At 38.4% G+C, this 21120-nt stretch overlaps 1 protein-coding gene across 1 annotated transcript in view; it reads right to left on the bottom strand.

Annotated features, from left to right (window-relative positions):
- Nucleotides 1–17539: 17539 nt before the first annotated feature.
- The window catches only part of MRC1 (mannose receptor C-type 1), a 113581-nt gene continuing 110000 nt past the window's right edge, over nucleotides 17540–21120 (bottom strand). The window contains exon 30 of the mRNA XM_016189657.2: nucleotides 17540–20394. Within this exon, the coding sequence (XP_016045143.1) occupies nucleotides 20144–20394 (251 nt within the window). The 3' untranslated portion in view covers nucleotides 17540–20143. The remainder of the gene's footprint in view (nucleotides 20395–21120) is intronic.

The following is a 21120-nucleotide window of genomic DNA, read 5'->3' as shown; positions in this document are numbered from 1 at the left end:
TTATTCTCTTCCTTTTTTAAAAAAAGGCTTATTTGGGGACCAGGAGATAGGTCACCCCATAGAGCACATGCTTTACCATACGTGAGGGCCGAAGTTCAAGCTCTCAGTCACCACAGGGGCATAGTTGCAGGAAGAAAGTTCAGGAGTAATACAGCAGTACTATGATATTTCTCCGTTTTCTATCTCTTCCTCCCACCTAAATAAAAGAGTCCACAGGGACAGGTAGAATCATAAAGACATGCAACCTCAATCATAATCCTGGTGGGAAAATTTATCAATGAGAAACAGAGAAAAACTAAAACAACGCTCTAGCACATTCAGTGCTAAGAACTGAACTGAGGACCCTGTATACAAATGCAGCATTCTACCCATTATGCCACCTCCTGACCACAAACCTTATTTATTTTTAAAGAAGCAAAGGTATAAAAAGATGTGAGTAGGGTCCCAGGTGGTGGTGCACTTGGTAGAGTGTACTATGTTATAATGTACAAGGACCCAGGTTTAAGTTTCCAGTCCTCATTTTCTTCATGAATAGTAAAGCTGTGCTGCAGATATCTCTCTCTCTCTCCCTCTACCTCTCACTCTCTCTCTTTCTACCTATCCCTGTCTCTATCCAATAAATAAATTAAATGCTTTTTACAAAGATATAAATAGCTGTAAATTCAAGTTTCCCAACAAGAGAAAATAAATGTGTTGGGGAACTGGAGTTCTTATTTGGGAAGTGAATGGCTGTTACTAAGGAACCTTAATCAATTACATGAATTGTTCTCCCAAAGGAGGTAAAAGTGATTATGAAAGACTGTGGTCTGTGAAACTAGTGAGTTATTAATAAAAACAGTGGTACCAGGGAGATATTTCAGCCCACTGGAGCAGAGGACTTGCATGTCTGAGACCAAAGAGTACTCAGGTTCAATCCTCAGCACCACCATATGCCAGAGCTGAGCAGAGTTCTGGTCTCTTTCTTTCCCATAATAAATAAATAAAATTTTTTGGAAAAGAACATAATGTTGTTTTATAGGAAAAATTAAAATGCTAGGCATCAAAATGGATGTAGTAGTAGTAAATTAAACAGTACTTAAAAACACAAAAAGAGTGAAGAATGAAGAATTTAGGGGTGGGGAAGACTTCAGAGTGTCATTTCCAGTGCAGGGGGTGGGGAGGAAACCTGTAGGGAAACAGGAAATTAGAAGAAAAAGAAACTGATGTCTCTATCTGAAGAAAGAGAAAGATAGGAAGGAAGGGAGCAAGGAAAGAAAGAAGGAAGGAAGGAAGGAAGGGAGGAAGGAAGGAAGGAAGGAAGGAAGGAAGGAAGGAAGGAAGGGAGGGAGGGAAAGGAAGAAAAAACAATCCAATAAGCAAAGTCCACGATAACTTGGGATGATCTACCTACCTTGAGGGAACTATTTTCTGGTCAATCTCACAGAATTTTTTTTTTCTTTAAATTTGAGGACAGCAGTGAGTCTTTAGTAACAATGAGATTAATGTCAAAAATAAACCTATTAAGTATCTATTACTTCTATTCAATTCCATCAAATTAATTTATAGGCTAATACTAAACCTTGGCTTACAGACAGATCAAAAACAAAGAAGAAATGGCCCCTAAACTTCCAAGCACCTTTAATACCTTTAATGCAGAAGTAGCTCTTTCTCCTCTTCTTCTTCTTCTCCTTCTCCTTCTCCTTCTTCCAATTTTGAAAGCAGTTTATTAGGTAAATACAGGAAGTAAAGAGGGGCATTCAGAGGCAATGCAAGCACACTGCCCAAGGGCCAGGGGCAGACAGATTAGGAAAGAAAGGCTTTGCCATAAGTAACTCTTTATGGAAATGTTCTTCAAATGGTGCTATATATATATAATCTGTCTAGGCAAATTCTATTAATTAAGTATTCTATTGTGGTTTGACCTATACCTTTCATTTACTTATTTATTTTTAATTATTTACAGCTGCCAGGACTTTCTTTGGGGCTCCATGCCAATACAATTTCACTGCTCCTGGAAAACCTTAAAAAAGGGATAGAGACATCAAATACTGCTCCACCACTCCTTAAACTTCCTGTGTGTAGGTGTTCCCATATGGTGGATTCTTGCACATGGTCTACTGGGTGTGATACTTTCCTTCCCCTTAACATGTAACTGTTAAAGGTAAATATTTCAAGAGAAACTAAGAGGGCTACCACAGGTAAAAACTTTCTACCAAGTAGCATTCTGAAGCTTTGTCATGAGCATCACTGCCTTATGGAATTATAATTTCTTGATTTGCCACTGGCATTGTTGACATATTTTTAAAAACCTTTTATTTATTTTAAGGAGAGAGGTACAAGAGAAAAAGATACAGAGAGAGATCAGAGCACTACTCAGCTCTAGTTTACAGTGATACTAAAGATTAAATCTGGGATTGTAGAGTCTCAGGAATGAAAATCTTTTGCATAACCATTATGATATCTCCCCAGCATTGTTGTCATCTTTATGAACCCTAGGAAGACACACTGAAGGTAACTTCAGTCCTAGGTTTTTCTGTCATCAGTAATCTGAACACTATTCACAATAGTCAGCAAACAGTAAATTTAAATGCCCAAAGACAGACAGATGCCTGGGTAGAAAAATCAGTGCATAAAATACTATGACATAATTTAAAAGATAATGTTGTGCATTTGGGGACAAATGGATTCAACTAGAGGCCAAGAAGCAAACTGAATAGATAGTTTTACTCGGGGGGGGGGGGGGGTTTGGGCGGTAGCGCAGTGGGTTAAGCACATGTGGCACAAAGCACAAGGACCTAAGGAAGGATCCCGGTTCGAGCCCCCAGCTCCCCACCTGCAGGGAAGTCGCTTCACAGGCGGTGAAGCAGGTCTGCAGGTGTCTACCTGTCTCTCCACCTTTCTGTCTTCCCCTCCTCTCTCCATTTCTCTCTGTCCTATCCAACAACAATGACATCAATAACAACAACAATAATAAGCATAACAATGATAAAACAACCAGGGTAACAAAAAGGGGAAAAAATGGCCTCCAGGAGCAGTGGATTCATGGTGCAGGCACTGAGCCCGGGAAATAACCCTGGAGGCAAAGAAAAAAAAGATAGTTTTACTCATATGTGGCATTTAAAAGACCAGAACAATTGGCCTACAGCGTAGCTCGGTGAGTAGGGCACAAGACTTGAGAGCATGAGGTCTCAAGTCTGATCCATGGTATCCCATATGCTAGAGTGATACTCTGTTAACAAATAAATATTAATAATAAAGAGTGTGTTACTAAAATCTTTAAAACAAAAATAAACTTGAAAAATAATAATACCAAACTGGCTCTTAGGTTTCATGAAACCTGTGGTGTTATCAGAGGGGCTGGAGAGAGAAAGCTAGGGGAAAGAAGGGTGAAGGAATCTCTTGGGTCTGATGGCAGTGGAACTTGGTGATGCATGTGATGAGTCATATACATACATATATAGATGTGAACTGTCTTCCTAAAGCCTTATAGTGGTGTAAAGTAATCTTAAGTCAATAATTTTTTTGCATAGTACCTCAGCCTCCTTATTGAAAGTTGAAAGGTTTGGTGGTGTTCATGTACTATTAGCTCCATGGTCTGTGTAGCCAGTTCCTTTGCTATTGACTCAGCTCTTTGTATCCTTCTGGGGGTCACTGATGCCTTAAGACATGACTTCTGAGGGTTGATGGTGGTGACCACAGCATGGGCAGTCTGGATGACTGGCCTTGAAGTTCAACCAAATAGACGAAGTCTTGTTCACCACAGAATGGTCTTTTGGGGTCTCCAGGGTGAAACTTCACAGATGTGTTAGATGTTTAGAGAGCTGAGATACTATGATAATTATGTTTAGAAGAACAGAGTGTGCAGACTTGACCACTTGTCTTTGGCCAGCCTCCAACAACAGCTTTTGAATTTGCAGCTTACACTGTTGTCAGTTTCCTCTCTGAGTTCTTTGCAGAACTTTTACAGCATGATACTACACTCTCAACAGCAACAGAAACTGAAATTTGATTCATTGAAAAGCATGAAGCCAGAGCTAAAAGTTGCATGAATGACACCTGTTGATGGTTCTCCATGAGTAGTACCTAGAAAAGTCAGTAAGTAACCATTTTTTCTACTTTGTTGGTCCTTTTTAGGAGTTCCTTAGAGTCCCTAGCAACCACCAAAGTTGGTAGGCTTACACAGGAAATGTTGAAATAACTGATTCCACCAAGAACATATTCTCATGGTCTTTAGACTCCCCCCCACACACACACACTTTTTGTCTCAGTCTATGTGTGTTGGCAGAAATGCCCACTTGGCTAAACCAAGTTTCTTATGGGAGAGGGGGTATTTTATAAGTAGTTCTTTGATATCCTGAGGTTTGGCACAGTGGAAGACACTTAGTTGAAAACTGTCCAGAAGAACACAGTGACTTGGATGCTCAATCCCAAGAGCAACTTCACAAAAGGTTACCTGATACCGCCTGGCCTTTCCCAGATTTATTACTATTCCTTTCAACCCACATGGAAAGCCCCAAATCTCAATATTTTACAGCCTTTCAAGGGAGAGGGCTGGCTTGTCAACAAGAACAAAGAGGGAGCAAAAACAAGGACTGTAGGGATCTTGTGGGTGCACTAAGGAACACTGTGACTTTAGAAGTTTGTTGGCCAAGGTACCAGTTTCACTGAAGTTTGGCAGGGAAGTCATGTTAGCTGCTCAGGAGCAGGTCAAAAAGATAAACTTCTTTCTTCTTGCAAATTTGGCCTGGTTGTCTGAGCAGATGAGGAGTGGCTCTGTGGCAAGCAGGCACAGGGGTGTCAGGGCCTGCTGTGTGATACTGTTTACTGGCGTTGAGGTCAGTGCAGCTACATCTGGCAGGTGGCTGTCCTGATGGCTAGTAAATCCTAAAATGATGGTACAGATGCTTCATACAGCAGCAAATCTTACACAATTGGTCTCTAGCTACAACCAGTGGACATGGCAGCAAAGATCTACAGAGTAGTCTGGACTTGTCCAGAGAAAGCCTGAACTTTCTTAGATTTATCATAAGATCCAAGATCAACAACACAATGCATACAGAAGCTATAGTAACTTAGTTTAATATTTTGTTAATGGACTCAAACCTTGCCAGATAAACAAGCAATCATATTCAGAGAAGTACTAAGCCTTCTGATCCCACCACTGAAACTTCAAATGCCATTCAGTCCCCCTTTGAGCGCAAGGTCCAGAACCTCATCACTTGGGGATTCACCGCAGGGTTCATGGCCTCCAGCAGAACATTCTGCAGCATGGTAGAGAATCTGATTATATACAACAGTGCTTGGGGTATGATAGTCACTTCAACAATTTCTATGTTATCTTTATAGCCAAGTATCACTCAGAACTCCAGAAAATGGATGGACAGTAGAAGACAGAATTCTTTTTGAAATGTTTGGTGGATGTTTCTTTCCTCAGAGAAACTGGTAAGATTTTTTTCTGCCCTCTTACTTTTCAAGAGAACAAAGGTGAGTTATAGATCATGATGACTGTGAGCATTAGAAGGTTTCGATTACCTCCTTTTATAAGATGGTCAGTGTGTTATTGGGAGATGACTTAGTCTGTTCATGTTGCTATAACAAAGTACCAGACACTGGGAAGCTTATAAACAGTAGAAATTCTTTTCTCACAATCTTGGAGACTGGGAAACCCAAGATCAATGCTGTCTCACAAGTAAGAAACAACTTCCCGCTTCATAGATGGCTAAGTCTCCATTGCTGAATGTAAGCAATGTGTGGCCCCAAAGAGCAAGAGGAAAAAAACCTTTGGATCTGATTTTCCAACTCTGTGTTGAGTTTCCTTTGAGGTGTGGTAATCCTTCCAGTCTTGAAGATCTTTTATGTCTACAGTACAATTTCCTCTTGGTTTCTGTTGGTTTGAGTGGGTTTTGTTACACTCAACCAAATATTTCCTAATTAAGATAAAACTTTTTACTCTAAAATATCATCCAGGGGGCTGGGTGGTAGTGCAGTGGGTTAAGCACACATGGCGCAAAGCAGAAGGACTGGTGTGAGGATCCCGGTTCAAGCCCCCAACTCCTCACCTGCAGGGGATCACTTCGCAAGTGGTCGACAGTTGTCTTTCACTCCTCCTCTCTGTCTTCCCCTCCTCTCTCAATGTCCCTTAGTCCATGTTTCCAGAGGGATAAAGAATAGGAAAGTTATCAGGGGAGGGGATGGGATGCAGAGTTCTGGTGGTGGGAATTGGGTGGAGTTGTACCCCTTTTATCCTATAATTTTTGTCAGTGTTTCCTTTTTATAAATAAAAATTATATATATATATATACATATATATATATATATATATATATATATATATATATATATATATATATATTTCAGGGGAAAAAGTATAGAAGTAGGTTTGAGCATCTATGGTTAATACAAAATAATGGAAGAGCTACAGCTTCTTTTTTTTTTTTTATTAAAAATTTTTTTTATATTTTATTTTATTTATTTATTCCCTTTTGTTGCCCTTGTTGTTTTATTGTTGTAGTATTATTGTTGTTGTTGGATAGGACAGAGAGAAATGGAGAGAGGAGGGGAAGACAGAGAGGGGGAGAGAAAGATAGACACCCGCAGACCTGCTTCACTGCCTGTGAAGCGACTCCCCTGCAGGTGGGGGAGCTACAGCTTCTTAACTCACTACTAGGTCATATTGCTTTAACAGCACACTATGGGAGATGTTGAAAAATTTTGAAGAAATGCTATCTCAATGTAAAAATCTTCATGCAAAATTCCAAGACAAAATATTTATCCTAGTTATAGCTTGAGGGCATTCGAATCTTCTGGGATTCTAGTTGAAATGCAGATTCCAGGACTCCTGGACCCAGATTAATTTAATTAGAATCATAAATCTGGGCCCAAAGAAATCTGTGTTTTGAATAAGCACCTGTGTGGATCTTAACCATTTCAAAGTTCAAGAACTTCTGTTAAGACCCAGAGTGCCTTAGATTTTCTTGCCCTTGAAGATTCAAGAAAAATAAAATAAAATAAAATAAAAAATAAGGAAACAAAAAACTGAAATCAACATAGAAGAGAGCATAGTAGCTTGTAAGTGTTCCTTAAAACTTCTAGAGAATTGTGAGTTCATGAGCTGTAATCAGACCCCCCAAGGAGAAAGATTGTTAGAGAAAGATTGCACTCAACCCACAGAGCTAGTAAGATCAGCAATCTTTGCCAAAACATAATTATGTAGAGCTGCCATGAAGAACTTTTTTTTTTTTTATCCCCACAGTTTAATAAGGATCTCAAGTCAAGGAGCCTTTCCAAAGACAATGTTACCATTTGTTTAAATAAGTCACCTGTCAGGGGTCTCCTTCTGAATGAGGAACTTTATTTACAGAATGTTAAAGAAATCTGAATTACAAAACACAGCCTCCTGGTAAATTGTCAAGCAGTTTGGGCAGAATTTTCCAGTGCAAGCAGTTTCCCTAAATATTCCCATGACAACATCTATTAAGACTTGACAAGAAGCAATGGTCTTATTTTATATCTAGATCCAATACGGTTCTTGAAAAAGGCAAATTAGGATTCGACTTCCGGAGGTGGAGCTACGAGCAGCAGATCGCTTTCTCTCCTCTCCTCTCCTCTCCCGGATCAACTAGGAATACCAAAGGAGACGACCCGGACCAAAACAAGACAGGACTAGAATGACCACAGGAACCCAGTAAATCACCCGTGAGTACAAACACGTGTGGCTGGTGACAGAGAGGAGAGAGGGGCCTAAGGAGAGATTAAGTGACTGCTAACAGTTCAACAGTTTATCAGTGGAAACACCACCTCCAGTCTGCTCCACCAACAAGGGGACAGCTGAAGGGAGGAAAGGACTCCCCAGAGACTCACCAAGTACAACTCTGAGTCTCCATTGCTACTACCCTCAGAATCTGGAGCAGCAACAGGGAGGGACACCAGGGCACAGAGATCTAACCGGGAAACTCAGGAGAAGACCTATACCTCGGTGGCATAGCTGAAGGGCTGTGAAAGTCTCTTTGCATAACCACTGGATTATCTCTGCCACACCCTGCTTTATCTCTTGGTCAAGAGTCATTGATTAAGCCAAGAAGCCTATTGATAGTTTAAAAGCCCTCAGGCTACCATAGCCTACAGGGGGGAAAAAAAAGGCTTTTACACCACTGAACTCCAACTCAGGGATTGAAAAAACTGTTAACTTATATAAAATGGTTAAAACAACAAGAAAAAATAATGGAGACTCGAACCAGAACAAGAGTCCACCTAAAAGTCCTCCAGAGGGCGAAGCACAAAACAACGAGTTCAACATCCAAACATTAGCTAAGGAAATAATAACAGGAGTGAGTAAAGAATTTGAAAAAATTGTAATCAGAACTGCAGGAACAACAAATGAGAATATGGAAGAAAATTCTCATAATCTCATGGTTATTAGAGAGCTGAAAGCTGAAATTGCTGAGCTAAGAAGGCAACTAGCTGAACAAGCTAAAACAGTATCAGAGCAGGGCAACAAAATAGATGAACTCCAGAAAGCAGTAGAGGGCAGAGAGAATAGAATCAATGAGGCTGAAGACAGAATTAGCAAGATTGAGGATGAATTAGAGACAACTAAAAAAGAAGTAAGAGATCTCAAAAAGAGATTAAGAGATGCTGAAAACAACAACAGAGTCCTATAGGATGACTTCAAAAGAAACAATATACGCATTATTGGCTTACCAGAGGAAGAAAGAGAAGGGGAGGAAGAAAGCGTTCTCCAGGCCATAATAACTGAAAATTTCTCTATTCTAGACAACACCAAAGACATAAAGATTCAAGAAGCCCAGAGGGTCCCAAACAGAATTAACCCAGACCTAAAGACACCAAGACATGTCATACTTAGATTGGAAAGGAATAAGGATAAAGAAAGGATCCTCAAGGCTGCAAGAGAAAAACAAAGAGTCACCTACAAATGAAAACCCATAAGATTAGCAGCAGACTTCTCCATACAAACACTACAGGCCAGAAGAGAATGGCAAGATATCTATCGAGTACTCAATGAGAAAGGCTTTCAGCCAAGAATACTATATCCTGCTAGATTGTCATTCAGACTAGATGGAAGCATCAAAACCGTCTCAGACAAGCAACAGTTGAAGGAAGCAACCATCACCAAGCCTGCCTTGAAAGAAGTTCTGGAAGGTTTCCTATAAACAACCAGACCACCACAAATAGAACATTTATCAAAACACTCTAAAACTCTACAAGAATGGCGTTAAAATATCTTCAATCTTTGATATCAATAAATGTGAATGGCCTGAATTCACCTATTAAAAGACACAGAGTAGGAAGATGGATCAGAAAACACAACCCAACAATATGTTGTCTACAGGAAACTCACCTAACGCAACAAGACAAACACAGACTTAAAGTGAAAGGATGGAAAACTATCATTCAAGCCAATGGCCCACAAAAAAGGGCAGGAACAGCTATTCTCATATCTGACATGATAGACTTTAAAATAGATAAGATTAAAAAAGATAGGAATGGACACTACTTAATGCTCAGAGGATCAGTCAATCAAGAGGACTTAACAATTATTAATATCTATGCACCCAATGAAAAACCTTCTAAATACATCAAACATCTACTGAAAGAGCTACAGCAATATATTAACAGTAACACAATCATAGTAGGGGACTTCAACACCCCACTCTCTCAACTTGACAGATCATCCAGGAAGAAAATCAGTAAAGACATAAGAGAGCTAAATGAAGAGATAGATAAACTAGAACTATTGGACATTTTCAGAGTCATTCATCCCAAGAAACTGGAATACTCATTTTACTCAAATCCACATGGATCATTCTCAAGGATAGACCATATGTTAGGCCACAAAGACAGCATCAGCCTATTCAAGAGCACTGAAATCATCCCAAGCATCTTCTCAGACCACAGTGGAATTAAACTAACACTTAACAATCAACAAAAGATTAGTAACAGTGCTAAAATGTGGAAGCTCAACAGTACACTTCTTAACAACTTCTGGGTCAAAGAGGAAATCAAGGAAGAAATAAAAATGTTTCGAGAGTTCAATGAAAATGAAGACACAAGCTATCAAAATATTTGGGACACAGTTAAAGCAGTCCTAAGAGGGAAGTTCATAGCTATACAAGCACACATTAGGAAACAAGAAAAGGCACAAATAAACAGCCTGATTGCACACCTTAAAGACCTAGAAGAAGAACAACAAAGGAACCCTAAAGCAACCAGAAGGACAGAAATTACTAAAGTTAGGGCAGAAATAAATAACATTGAGAATAGGAAAACCATACAAAAGATCAATGAAAGTAAATGTTGGTTCTTCGAAAGAGTAAACAAAATCGACAAACCTTTAGCCAGACTCACAAAACAAAAAAGGGAGAAGACCCAAATAAATCAGATAGTAAATGAAAGAGGAGATATCACAACAGACACTGCAGAAATTCAACATATCATGCGAGGCTTCTATGAACAACTATATGCCACCAAGTTAGAGAACCTGGAAGAAATGAATGATTTCCTAGATACCTACCAACTTCCAAAACTAAGTAAAGAGGAAGTGGATAACATGAACAGGCCCATCACAGCTAATGAAATTGAAACAGTTATCAAAAATCTTCCCAAAAATAAAAGTCCTGGACCAGATGGTTTTACAAATGAATTCTACAAAACTTTCAAAGAAGAACTAATACCTCTACTTTTCAAAGTCTTCCAGAAGATTGAAGACACTGGAATACTCCCTTCCAGCTTCTATGAAGCCAACATCACCGTGATACCAAAAGCAGACAGGGACACAACCAAAAAAGAAAACTACAGACCAATATCTCTGATGAACATAGATGCGAAAATATTGAACAAAATTCTAGCCAACCGGATACAGCAGTATATCAAAAAAATTGTTCATCATGACCAAGTGGGGTTTATCCCAGGCATGCAAGGTTGGTTTAATATACGTAAATCAATCAATGTGATCCACCACATCAACAAAAGCAAGACCAAAAACCACATGGTCATATCAATAGATGCAGAGAAAGCCTTTGACAAAATACAACATCCCTTTATGATCAAAACACTACAAAAAATGGGAATAGATGGAAAATTCCTGAAGATAGTGGAGTCTATATATAGCAAACCTACAGCGAACATCATACTCAATGGTGAAAAACTGGAAGCATTTCCCCTCAGATCAGGTACTAGACAGGGCTGCCCACTATCACCATTACTATTCAACATAGTGTTGGGTTCTTGTCATAGCAATCAGGCAGGAGCAAGGAATTAAAGGAATACAGATTGGAAGAGAAGAAGTCAAACTTTCCTTATTTGCAGATGACATGATAGTATACATGGAAAAACCTAAGGAATCTAGCAAGAAGCTTTTGGAAATCATCAGGCAATACAGTAATGTGTCAGGCTATAAAATTAACATTCAAAAGTCAGTGGCATTCCTCTATGCAAACACTAAGTTAGAAGAAACTGAAATCCAGAAATCAGTTCCTTTTTCTATAGCAACAAAAACAATAAAATATCTAGGAATAAACCTAACCAAAGAAGTGAAAGACTTGTATACTGAAAATTCTGAGTCACTACTCAAAGAAATTGAAAAAGACACAAAGAAGTGGAAAGATATTCCATGCTCATGGGTTGGAAGAATTAACATCATCAAAATGAATATATTACCCAGAGCCATCTACAAATTTAATGCTATCCCCATCAAGATCCCAAGCACATTTTTTAGGAGAATAGAACAAATGCTACAAATGTTTATCTGGAACCAGAAAAGACCTAGAATTGCCAAAACAATCTTGAGAAAAAAGAACAGAACCAGAGGCATCACACTGCCAGATCTCAAACTATATTATTGGGCCATTGTCATCAAAACTGCTTGGTACTGGAACATGAACAGACACACTGACCAGTGGAATAGAATTGAGAGCCCAGAAATGAGGCCCCACACCTATGGACATCTAATCTTTGACAAAGGGGCCCAGACTATTATATGGGGGAAGCAGAGTCTCTTCAACAAATGGTGTTGGAAACAATGGGTTGAAACATGCAGAAGAATGAAGCTGAATCACTGTATTTCACCAAATACAAAAGTAAATTCCAAGTGGATCAAGGACTTGGATGTTAGACCACAAACTATCAGATACTTAGAGGAAAATATTGGAAGAACTTTTTTCCGCATAAATTTTAAAGACATTTTCAATGAAACGAATCCAATTACAAGGAAGACTAAGGCAAGTATAAACCTATGGGACTACATCAAATTAAAAAGCTTCTTCACAGCAAAAGAAACCACTACCCAAATCAAGAGACCCCTCACAGAATGGGAGAAGATCTTTACATGCCATACATCAGATAAGAGTTTAATAACCAACATATATAAAGAGCTTACCAGACTCAACAACAAGACAACAAATAACCCCATCCAAAAATGGGGGGAGGAATTGGACAGAATATTCACCACAGAAGAGATCCAAAAGGCCGAGAAACACATGAAAAAATGCTCCAAGTCTCTGATTGTCAGAAAAATGCAAATCAAGACAACAATGAGATATCACTTCACTCCTGTGAGAATGTCACACATCAGAAAAGGTAACAGCAGCAAATGCTGGAGAGGGTGTGGGGTCAAAGGAACCCTCCTGCACTGCTGGTGGGAATGTCAATTGGTCCAACCTCTGTGGAGAACAGTCTGGAGAACTCTCAGAAGGCTAGAAATGGACCTACCCTATGACCCTGCAATTCCCCTCCTGGGGATATATCCTAAGGAACCCAACACATCCATCCAAAAAGATCTGTGTACACATATGTTCTTGGCGGCACAATTTGTAATAGCCAAAACCTGGAAGCAACCCAGGTGTCCAACAACAGATGAGTGGCTGAGCAAGTTGTGGTATATATACACAATGGAATACTACTCAGCTGTAAAAAATGGTGACTTCACCGTTTTCAGCCGATCTTGGATGGACCTTGAAAAAATCATGTTGAGTGAAATAAGTCAGAAACAGAAGGATGAATATGGGATGATCTCACTCTCAGGCCGAAGTTGAAAAACAAGATTAGAAAAGAAAACACAAGTCGAACCTGAAATGGAATTGGAGTATTACACCAAAGTAAAAGACTCTGGGGTGGGTGGGTGGGTGGGGAGAATACAGGTCCATGAAAAATGATGAATGAAATAGTGGGGGTTGTATTGCTAAATGGGAATCTGGGGAATGTTATGCATGTAAAAAAAAAAAAAAGAAGTAGAAACGCAAAGCAGAAATTGACTGAGTTTGGAGTATGGCACCAAAGTAAGAAAGCAGAAGTATACTAGAGTTTGCAGTGAGTACCTCCCTAATACTTCCTCTCCACTTTTCCAAGCTTTGGGTCCATGATTGCTCAACAATTTGTTTGGCTTTGTATGTTAACTCTCTTTTCAGTCACCAGGTTCCAGGTGTCATCAGGATGCCGGCCAGACTTCCCTGGATTGAAGACACCACCAATGTGTCCTGGAGCTCAGCTTCCCCAGAGACCCATCCTACTAGGGAAAGAGAGAGGCAGACTGGGAGTATGGACCGACCAGTCAACGCCCATGTTCAGCGAGGAAGCAATTACAGAAGCCAGACCTTCTACCTTCTGCAACCCTCAATGACCCTGGGTCCATGCTCCCAGAGGGATAGAGAATGGGAAAGCTATCGGGGGAGGGGGTGGGATATGGAGATTGGGTGGTGGGAATTGTGTGGAGTTGTACCCCTCCTACCCTATGGTTTTGTTAAATAAAAAAAAAAGAAAAAGAAAAAGGCAAATTAGAATATGACTATTTTTGGTCAAATCCTCTCTTAGATTAAAAATAATTATATATATTTATAATTATATATATACAATTTTTTTAAAAGCACAGCAATTCTATATCTGGAAACTCACCATATAGGTGAGAGACATTCCAGTATTCCTGTTGTCAAGAATTTTGACCTAATGAGATTCTGAACCAAAGTCTCCATTGTACAAAAAAATAAAAATTACCTTGGAAGGGAGAAGTTGCTCTATATATTTTTTTTATCCTGTCTTACTGGTCAAGCCGGTGACTGAGCCCTACTTCCATATTCCGGTTTGAGGATATGGGGTGAATCTCTGGATATTACAATATGCAACCTATCCCAAGTCATGCCCTCTCACCTCCCACCTACTTGAGATACTTTTTGTCTCTGTCCAGATCTCCACTCGAGATGAAGACATTTTAGGAGTCAGGCGGTATCGCAGCGGGTTACGCACATGTGGTGCGAAGCACAAAGACCCGCATATGGATCACAGGTGGTGAAGCAACTCGTCTGCAGGCGTCTCTTTCTCTCCTCCTCTCTGTCTTCCCCTCTTCTATCCATTTCTCTTTGTCCTATCCAACAATGAGGACATCAATAACAACAACAGTAACTACAACAACATTAAAAACAAGGCAACAAAAAGAAAAATAAATATTTAAAAGTGTTTTAAAAAAAGAAGAAGACATCTCAATTTTAAGTGGTTCTATAAGTTTTTGAAGCCTGAGTTTTAGGACCCTTTACCTGAGGGACTTCTTCCAAGCGTCTGGGAGACACTCTAGCAGTGTTTTCACTTGGTCAAGTATTTAAAATAAAATTTGCAAAAGCAAGACATTTTATCCATAATGACTTCAGTCTCTCCACTATAACTACCCCTTTGTCAAACTTACTGTTGTGCTGGAGTGATGCTGAGCATGTCAGGGGAATTGGTATAAATGGACATTGAGTTTCAAATATATTTTCTTTGGGCTAAGTGGAGTTATATACAGTATGTTATTACCAGCATACAAATGGTGCATTTATTAGGACTTAGTAAAAGAAACAGAGCCGGTGGGAAATGGCAATATATATAGATTGATGATAGACATATAGATGCATACATATACATATACTCAGAAACAGGTGGATAGAGAGGTGCAAACATACATATATACATACACATACACTTATAGAGATGGATGAATAAAAACATAGATACATACATAGACAGACACAGATCCATACTACAAGGAACTGATTTATAAAGTTAGATTAATCAAGTATGAAATCCACAAGACAAGCTATCAGAAAAGAGCTGGAGAAAACTGGAATCTCAAGGACTAAAGTTGTTTATCCATCAAACAGACAAATAAAAAAAAAATCCATGATACCAATAGCAATTATTCTGACTTCAAGATCAAAATAGGAACAAGAGGATTTTCATCTTATTCCCAAAATAATAACTAACAGGAAGAATCCTTTTCAAACTGAGTAGTAAAGAGAACACTAGGTTATAAGGTAGTTTTTGTTAATGAAAAGAAGTAAAACAGTGGTCCAGGAGGTGGCGCAGTAGAAAAGTAAAACATACGTACATAGTAGAAAACAATAGAAAATCTTAGCTGATTTGACACAAAATATCATATTGCAGCATTATGAAAGGGTCAACAAACTGAATATTATCATCAAAATCAAAGGTATTTAAGATTCCTCATTGCACACTAGGAAAAAAAAAAACCTCAAAGTGAGTGTCCTGAGGGAAGCAGGAGGGTGGGGACACAAACCTTTGATGGTAGATGTGATACAGAACTATACACTGTCATCTTAAAATTTTGTAGCCCACTATTAATCACAAATAAAAAATGGAGAAAAATTAATGCTCTGAAATGGTAGTGCTTGTACGTGAATGAAATTCTACAAAGACTTTCATTTAGACCACATCCTTAAAATTTATACCACATTATCAAATTTTACAGTTGAAAGAACATTTTATAGTTTAGAATATTTAAAAGTAATTTATATATTTTTAAAATTACTATCTGTCATGGTAAGGACTTTGTTATATTTCTATGCCTTCTATAAAAATGTTACAAAATCATGGGCATGTAATAAAATTTGATGGTTAACTTTTATGTGTCAACTTGGCTATGGTACACAGCATTATTCTGTATTCTGTGAAAGGTTTTTTTTTCCTGTGGAGGGGAGATGAAAGAAAACATTAATATCAGTGACTTTGAGTAAGGCAGTATGAATAAGCCTCTTCTAATCAGTTAAAGACCTTAACAGAACACAGACTGACCTCCCCTGAATGGGAAGAATTCTTCCAGAAGACTGCCTTTCAATTCAAATGGCAACTCTTTGCTGGGTCTTCAGGCTGCTGTCTTTTCTTACATATTTTACCAAGCTTCCACAAGTGTGTGTTATTTTCTTACAATAAATCTTTCTCCAGATAGATGAAGAAAGAGGAGGAGAAGGGAAAGGAAGGGAGGAGGAAGATAGAAAAATATGTCATGACTTTTTTGAAAACAGAATATTTATCCAGAGAACCCTGTCAAATGCAATGGACAATCAAAACTAGTGTTAGATGTGCTGTTGGCTGAGCTGTGCCTCCCCTTGCACTACCACCGCCAAAATGTAAAACCTTCACTCCGAGCACCTTTGGCGGTGACTGTATAGAGACATTAATAAAGAGGGCATTCAGATTTTTTTGTTGTTGTTGTTGTTCTATGAGGCCATTAAGGTGTGATCCAATGCAATCTGGCTGGCATTCTTATACAAAGAGGGAGGGCACACCAAGATCCACCTGGGGCTCTGCCACAGAGGGAGAACCAAGCAAAGAGTCAGCAGGAGAACTGCCAATGCAAGCCCAGGAGAAAAGTGTCATAGGACCTTCATCTTGAATTTCCAGCCTCCAGAAGTATAAGAATGCAAAATTCTGTTGTTAAAGCCAAGTGTCTGTGGTATTTTGCTATAGTATATTCTAAAAAAACTTGTTCAATGTATAAAATTATCAAAAATAATGGGTAGTAGTGGGAAGAATTCTTCCAGAAGACAATACAGTGTGCAAATACCTGGTTTCAAGCCCCAGTCCTTACCTGCATGGGGAAAGCTTGATGAATGGTCAAGTGGTATTACAGGTGTCTCCCTGGCTCTGTCCCTCTCTTTCTTCCCTCTCCCTTCTGGATGTCTCTGTCTCTACCAAAAATAAATAAATAAATAAATTTTTAAAAATAGTAAAAACAATAGATAATTGTCCTGAATTTGTGATGCTTATTGGTAACTATCAATCTGTAAAAATTTTGTAGTTCTAATTTCTTTTCTCATGATGAATAATGTGCCCTTAAATTTAAACTTTGTATCTATTACATTCTTTTTTTCTTTTTTAAGTCTCTCAAAAGTGTCATTTCAGGGGTGGGAAGACAGTTCAGCAGGTAGAGTGCATGCCTTCCAGGTGTGAGGCCACAAGTCCCAGCACCAGCCCCACATGCAAGCACCATGGACAGCATGAATGATGAAGTGGTGTTCTCCTCTACAAATAAATAAGTTGATTTACTAATGGATTAAAATATTGGGCCTAAGAAGCTCTGTGTGTTATGAAAGGCTCTGTTAGTGTGTGGACCTTCAAGAGACTGTGCTTCTGGTGGCAGTACTTCAACATCCAGAGGTAGATCAATGCATGGTGCATATGTTAGTGCCTCAAGAGATAGCTGAGGAGTGAAAGAACAAGTGAACTGACAGATGCAAGAGAAACTACTAAACAAGGAATGACTTGAAGGCCAGTCAGTCTCTACAGATGTCACTTCTTTATTTTCAGAGTTCAAGTTACAGACTATTCACATTGAGTTCAACTGGGTGGGGAGGGAGTGCAGGCAGGGGTGGCATGTGGATATCCTTAAAATTCCTTCTGCTGAGTTCTGATGACAGCCCACAGAGCACTTAGGTAAGCACTTACTTAGCAAATCTTCAGAGAGAATTTCTGAATTAAAAAAAGAAATTGTAAAAGGATTTCCTTTTCTCCATATCCCCCATGCTTGTTGTTTCTGTCCTTTTTGGTGTAGGTCATTTTCACAGATGTGAGGCAATATCTCTCTGCTGTCTTGATGGGCATTTCTCTGATAATCAGTGACTTTGAGCAAGTTTTCATATGCCATTTGGCCATCTGAATGTCATCTTTGGTGAAAAGTCCATTTAGACCTTCTTTCCATTTTTAGTGGAGTAGTTGACGGGGGAGGGGGTCCTATTGCTGTTTTGTGTGTTCCTGATATATGTTGGTTAATAGCTTTAGTCTGGTATATTACATGTAATTCTCTTCTATTCAGTAGGATGTAATTTGTTTTAGTAACTGTTTCTTATTTTTCAGTAGCATCTCAGTTACGTGTAAACTGATTCGTTTATTTTTGCTTTTGCTTTTGCTTTCCTTGCTGTTGGACTTAACAAACCTACAACTTAAAATCTTTCCACCGCATATGCTTCTTTAAAATTTTTTATTATCATTATTTATTTATTGGATAGAGCCAGCCAGAAATTGAGAGGGAAGGGAATGGTAGAGAGGGAGTGAGACAGAGAGACACCTGCAGCACTGCTTCACCATTCACTAGGTTTTCTCCTGGAGGTGGGGAGTGGGGGCTTGAACCCAGGTCCTTGAAAACTGTAATGTGCACTCAACCAGGTGTGCAACCACCCAGCCTCAACCCCCACCCCCAATATGCTTCTAATTTCAAAAAGTACCCTTGATGTTTTAATTTGAGTTTTGGATAGGTCTCTGTGTAAATGATTTATCTGTTTGATTATCTGTTTGAGTAGATAAAGAGATTCAAAGTATAATACTTAGTCCTCTGCCAAAAAGACTGCTTCTTTAACAGATAAGACATCTAAGTCTGAGATATATGTTATTGGAAGACCAAAATATTTTCTGGGAAATCATAGCTCAGAATTATAAGAAAAATAACTTGTGTAAGTCATCATTATCAATTTATTTCTCTTCATTCCTATGTCTACTTCTTCCTTATTTCTTAAAGAAAAATACATATTTATGATGAAAGGGAATTTTAGTGTAATTAACCACACACTGTTTTGATGCTGCTATTATTGTTTCCATTTGCAATTTCTTCAAATAGAATGTTTTGTTCCTCCCAAGAAAATGAAAAGCAATCTGTCTTTAATTGGTTGAGGTGTTTAATTGGTTGAACTATTTGTGCTTGGCAGCCTTTAAAACAGTTGTTCACCTCTCACCTTCTATTTCTTTCTGTCACCTAAATCAGGATATTGGAAGCTCTCTCCTACCTTGCCTTTGGAGAAGGCAAGGATGAGATTATAGTATGGTACCTGTATGAGGTGTGAGACCTCCAGAATATCTCACAATGTACATGAAGCTTTATCACAAGAAAAATTCTTCACACAAAGGACTTATCAAAGTGACAAAAAGAGACATAAAGATCAAATTCCCAATGACAGCTCCTTTGATTGTTGAATTTTGGATTGATTCATTGGTAGAATGGAAAAATCATGCAAATTATTACAGAAAAAATTCCTTTTATACGTAGTATTAGAACAATATATTTTTTCTGAGATGAAGAATTTAATTTTAAAGAATTCCTCTACTTATTGATAATAGCACTTGATTTAAGAGTAAGCGCAAAATAAGCGGATAAATAAATCTCACGGAAAAGAAAATTTACACTTACCAAGATAACCAAAATACAAACCTATTTAAAATATATCTTGTCTTTGATGTGTATTTCACATTAGCTAAGTGCATCAGGTTCTGAAAATTTACATTTTATTTCACACCTTTGCATTCTTGATATACATATACTGGGACAAAGGACACATTTGCAATATGCAGCCTGGGAAACCCAGCTTGGGAACAATAAGAATCTCATTTACTGTATTTGGTCTGCACATGTACAGATAGAAATCCAGTGATGGTAGTGAAAGTCTAGATCAGCTAAAGGGAAAAAGTGGTTGTTTTTCTGCCATTGGTGGCTATTTGTACTTAATTTTGGAAAATGGTCCTCTCACTACTGAACTTTCCTTGAGAGTTTCTTCAGTTGTTTCAGGACGCCTCTGTGGTTGTTGCTGGGGACCTTGTCTTCTATATGCAGTTGACAGTAACTCCACACTAATAATGTTTAAATGTTGGGATTGTGCTGGCTGTGTACTCAGTTAAGGTATTTTGAAGTACTACTTCAAAAATACTGCTACTTCTGTGAAAACAATTTACCAGTCTAGAAAATGAGTAATGATTTCTTCAGACAGACAAAGAAAAAAAAAAAAAAAGACCTGTGCAGTATAGTACTCATTTTAAAAGAAATAATCACATTGAATTAGAGGTCTTAACATCTGGGTTATAATTTTAGACTATTTAAAATGATGGAAATCACACATTGACCCTAGATGACTGCGTGTTCATTCTGCTCAATGTTTCCCATGAGATCTTTGGTATCACTAGTTCCTTGGTTTGATCTGCTGTTAAAATAAAGAGTGTTTTCAAAAGTGTCCTCTCGAGGTAAGGGCACACGTCTTCTCTTGTAAAAGAAATATGCAGCAAGGCCAGCCCCAGCTATGATCAGGAGGACCACTATCACCACCACTCCTGCTGTTCTGGAAGATGGTTTAGAAGGATGCATCTTCCTTGAATCAGCTACAAAGAAATGAAATCATTAGGATGAAGGCACAGAGAGGCAGAGAGCAGAATGCTATGGAGAACAATCGAACTTTCCCTTTGTCAAAGGGAAATGCAGACCATAACATGTCCAGATGACATCAATGATAATTTTAGATGTTAAAATGATTATTTAGTCACAAGAACATTTCCTCTACCCATATATCATTGAGCTAAATAATCAGTGTTTTGAAATATTTATGCATGTTTCAAGTCATCAAAGGCTGCTTACAAACACATTATATGAGGCAAATACAATAATAATAAATATAATGACAATAAAAAGCTAGCAAAAAAAATAATAAACTAGAGGAAAGAGAAGAAAGTGGAAATTTGAAGTCATAGAGAATAAATAGCACTGTGAGGCTAACCACAAGTTGAAGGCAAACCATAAATCTCACTTTGAGTTTTTCAATACTCAACAAAATGAGTGAAATAGAAGCAGTCACCTAATTCAAGTTGCCTACAAAAATTATAATTAAGAAAAAAAACACAGAAATTTTTGAGAAACATTTCTTCTGTGGGTTTTCAGAAATCAATCCTTTGTAACAGAGCAATTGGTGTCTTCTATAATTATTTTGTGGTTACAACATCAACCTGACTCCAAGGCCTGCTTTTCTGGGGCATTATTCAAGGGAAGTTGATGATATAATGACAAATAATGCAATGTAACTCATGCAATTCTACTGTCACTGCAGTGGGGGT

The sequence above is a fragment of the Erinaceus europaeus genome, chromosome 6, assembly GCF_950295315.1.
Source record: "Erinaceus europaeus chromosome 6, mEriEur2.1, whole genome shotgun sequence".
Lineage (NCBI taxonomy): Eukaryota > Metazoa > Chordata > Mammalia > Eulipotyphla > Erinaceidae > Erinaceus > Erinaceus europaeus.
Note: the sequence above shows the minus strand (reverse complement) of the source record. Positions and strands in the feature narration are given on the sequence as shown.